The sequence below is a fragment of the Triticum aestivum genome, chromosome 2B (genome assembly GCF_018294505.1).
Source record: "Triticum aestivum cultivar Chinese Spring chromosome 2B, IWGSC CS RefSeq v2.1, whole genome shotgun sequence".
In the NCBI taxonomy this organism is placed as follows: Eukaryota; Viridiplantae; Streptophyta; class Magnoliopsida; order Poales; family Poaceae; genus Triticum; species Triticum aestivum.
Genome location: NC_057798.1, coordinates 6881826 through 6885888, shown reverse-complemented (window position 1 = coordinate 6885888; position 4063 = coordinate 6881826). Strand labels below are relative to the sequence as shown.

Below are 4063 nucleotides of genomic sequence, written 5' to 3'. Positions count from 1 at the left end.
GTGGAGGCTGCCGATGATCGGAAGGGTCCATGGCCCGGGAGGCAGCTGATGCCTGTTGTGGTTGGGAAGAAAACCAAAGGAGGAGTACTATGCCTAGGGCAACGAATGATATGCTTGAAATTGTTACCTCCATGTCATGCAGCTGGGAGCTAGCTGGTAACCGGGAAGTTTAGTGCTAACCAGTGAGTTTATACACGGATGTCATGGTACCATCCGTACTTATGGATCAGATATGCAGCACATGACATGAGATTGGTTGGGATTTGAAAATCAAACTTACCTACTACACGCGAGGAGATGTATGCAAAACAACGGTGTATTTGGTTTAGGTATACGAACTTTCATGAAAAATTATATTCCATTCACTAAACAGTATAGTGTGACGTGCAGTGGTTGAGGACAGCTTTATGGCAAAAAAATTAATCAAAAGGACCGAAGTGCTAAGCACGAGGCAAATGGATGCCTCAGAAAAATAACATGAGGCAAATTCGTTGCTTTTTCGTAACTGCTAGCTGGATGCCGGATGAGATCGCCTCGATCAGCACAATTTAATGCTAAAAATATTTGATGTATTAAGCCAGATGAGCACATGATGTGCACTAGTGCACTAAAGGCATTATCTGCACATCTATTATGCTCTTTGTATAATCGCTTTATTTATTTTTCCATATCTTCTCTTGTTATTTCATCCTTTAGCGTTTAAAAAAATTGAATTTCGTTATCAGCTTGTTTGCTGTTCACTGCTTTATTATATTCATTTTTACTTCAACTAGCAGGGTGGCCAGCGAGCGCAGTATATTTAGTGTGTCAAAACTGTTTGAATGATAAACCCATTTTTTTTTCATACTAGGCTATTACAAATGATATATTTTTAGAGTAATTTTAACATGCTGTCTCTTACCCCCTCTTTTCACATGGGAGGTAAGAAGGTAAGAGTAAATCAGACCACTATTTAGTCAAATCAATGGCTCAGAGCTATTATGTACTCTTACCTCTCATGTGAAAAGGGGAGGTAAGAGAGACCATGCTAAAATTAGCCATATTTTTAAATGCATCGCAAATGTTATGATAAAAGTATATACATGAAAGAGGATATTTTGCATGAAAATGTAAGCTGAATTCCAATGAAAGATATTAGTCTTGTCAAACAATATGTGCCATTGGTGGATCACAACGTAAGGTTCGATGAAGTTCTTATTCTGTAGTAATTGCGTGATTTAAAGAGCACACAAGGACACATGCTTCCTAGGAAGACCATAAAACTGTTTGTGATCAGGAAGAAAATAAAGCAATGGAATTGTTTCTTCCGGTTCAATTAAGATCTTCACGTAATTGAACGCGAGTCTGTGGCCTCTTTGAAGCAGAAAAGTTCACTCTCACTGAAATTTTAAGACTCGAAAGATCCTCAAAGGCAAAGCATAGAAGGAGCTTGAGGTTTGTTGCTTTATCCTCAAAGAGGATGTTGTCATTCACATACTGTAGAATGGATAAACCATCTACTACTAAATGATGAATTACACCACTAATTTGTCCAGTTCAACGAGTATAGCGAGCATATCCGCTATGATGTTGAACGTGCCCATCGGTGAGGTCTAGATGCTGACAAGTTGTGTATTAGTTACCAGCCAAGATCTGAAGGAAGACTGTTCGTTCACCGATCAATTGGTTCCGTTATTCTGCTAGGCACCCGTACATGTACCATGGGGATGTTCTACTTGTCAAGGCTGTGCTTTTGTCGATTGGGGAAGCAACTTTGAGCCGGTTGGGTCACTTCCAAGTACCAGCAACATGTCACATCTAGATAGTCGCATACAATATGGAGGAAACACCATGTCTCGATGCTTCTATACCGTGTCCCATACAATACGAGTAAAAAATGGTAGTACATTGGTTGTTATTTGTAAAAGAAATACAAATTTTGAGGCATGCATGCCTTTATTATTCGACTATATGTGGTTATGGGCAGTGTAAAACTGTCCTCGTGGTCGGCAAGTACATTTACATACAACGAGAGTCTATTACATTTCTCGCTTCTTCAACTTAACAATGAGCCCATTTTTCATCTCCAGTATAATGGACGTCTTAGGCTGGATGCTTTGCCCTTCCACCACCTTCACATCGAAGTTCCACACAGCTGTAGCAATGACAGTCTTCATTTGCATAAGTGCAATGTCCTTACCGAGGCACATCCTCGGGCCAGAGTTGAAGGCCAAGAACTTGTGAGATGGTATGTATTTCAGGTTGTTGCCATCATCTGAGAGCCACCTATGTGGGTTATAGTCGAGGCAGTCTTTACCCCACACACCCTCCATTCTCCCCATGGAGTGGACAGAAATAAAAATGGTGTCACCGGCATGCACCTCATGGCCACTCGGCATGATGTCATCTACGGCCACCTTCTTGAGCAAGACAGGCGCCGGTGGGTATAGTCTAAGAGTCTCGTACAAGGTGGCTGTCAAATATACTAGAGATTTGGTCTCATCTGGCTCAAAGATCACCGGGGTAGACGCCCCTAATGCTACTTTGCGTGATGCAATGGGTGAAAGTTCGTTGCGGATGATTGCCACGATGTTAGGATTTTGGGCGAGGTTGTAGAAGATCCATGTTAGGGTTGTTGCAATTGTGTCCCTCGCGGCGAGCATGTAGCTAACAATAATCCCATGGAGCAAATCAGCATTGGCGTAGTCTTGGTCTTCGAGGAAGGAAGAAATAATATCCACACTCTCTTGTTCCTTGCCATGTCCAAAACGACATGTGGTGATCTTCCTCTTTTGCATCATCTCCCCGATGATCTCTTGCAGCACCATGCGTGCCGTGTCGAGCTTTCTCTCAGGGCCGATGTTTAGCCACCTCATCGACTTCCAACAATAAGCTGGCATCATGAGCCTAAAAAAGCCCACCTCCATCACCGTGTCCAGGGCAACCGCCGCGTCCATGGGCGGCATGTCTGAGGATAGGAGGCCAGGATCCACACCAAAGAGAGAAATAGCAGCCAGGTCAAACATAAGCCTCGACATCAATTCATGCATGTCGAATGAAGTGTCAGTGATCGCCATCCGGGTGAACAATGGGATGAGGTTGTTCTCCACCTTGCCATAGAGGTAGGCTGTCATACTGGAAACGATACTCGGGCTGCTGAGGATGCTCTTGGCTTTCGCGCGTTGTCGGCGGCACGGCTCACCGTCGATGGTGAAGAGGCTGCCACCCATGATGTCGAAGATATCAGCAAATTCCGTGCCCTTGGGGAAGTTGGCGTAGTTCGTCGTCAAGATGTGCCGGGTGTTTGCAGGGTCGCATGTGATGAAGATGCGCATCCCGGTCCCAGGTGGTCCGTGCACCCTGAAGTTGTGGCCTGATCTGGCGAGGACCAGGGTGTAATAGTCATACAAGTTGTGGAGGTTGGCTATGAAGGAAGGGAACATGTGCAGCATTGGCCAGTTTGTGGGAAGCACTGGTGGGTTCTTCGATCTACAACTAGCCCTGAGATACAAGAAGATTGGAACAAGTAGAACGAGCAATGTGGAGATGAACATAATTGACATTGTTATCAGTAGTGTGCGATATGCTACTACTTAGATATATTCTTCAATTAGCATGGCTATGGCTCCATATATAGACGCCTTCCATCCATCACAGTGATACTATCTCAGTCCATTGGTACTATACTTGGTAGTAATCTCAGTAAGTGTCAACATAACTCCAATTCATTGGGCTTAAAAGCAGGTGACAGTTGGCAGATTTGGCCATAAGTATATGAAGTACAGTACTTGATAACTTACATTACTTAGCTCATCGGGCTACAGTTGAGTGTCCAATTCATTGGGCTCAAAAGCAGGTGGCAATTGACAGATTTGGCGATTCAAAAACAAAGAGAAAGAAAAAGGAAACCAATGTCCAATTCAAAAACAACCCAGGCTGTCTGTCTAAGCATTGTATCATCTCTCGCCAAACAAAGAGAAAGAAAAAGGGGACTGCCTATTTCCCTTTAAAATTCGATTATTTCTTGTCCCAGGCTGACTGGTCCTCTCTTTTGTGGGTTTGCAAATATTGCTCCACCAAACCT

The 4063-nt window shown here is 43.6% G+C and overlaps 2 protein-coding genes across 2 annotated transcripts in view; both read right to left on the bottom strand.

Moving 5' to 3' along the window:
* Positions 1-138, bottom strand: part of LOC123038705 (desmethyl-deoxy-podophyllotoxin synthase-like) — a 2070-nt gene extending 1932 nt beyond the window's left edge. The window contains exon 1 of the mRNA XM_044462209.1: positions 128-138. Coding sequence (XP_044318144.1) covers positions 128-138 — 11 coding nt within the window. The remainder of the gene's footprint in view (positions 1-127) is intronic.
* Positions 139-2018: 1880 nt separating this feature from the next.
* Positions 2019-3551, bottom strand: LOC123039872 (noroxomaritidine synthase 1-like). The gene has a single exon (XM_044462865.1). The coding sequence runs from the start codon at positions 3540-3542 to the stop codon at positions 2019-2021; it is 1524 nt and encodes a 507-aa protein (XP_044318800.1). The 5' UTR covers positions 3543-3551.
* Positions 3552-4063: the final 512 nt, after the last annotated feature.

Coding starts and splice junctions, on each gene's coding strand:
- LOC123039872 (XM_044462865.1), bottom strand. CDS start 3,542: ATGTCAATTATGTTCATCTCCACATTGCTCGTTCTACTTGTTCCAATC.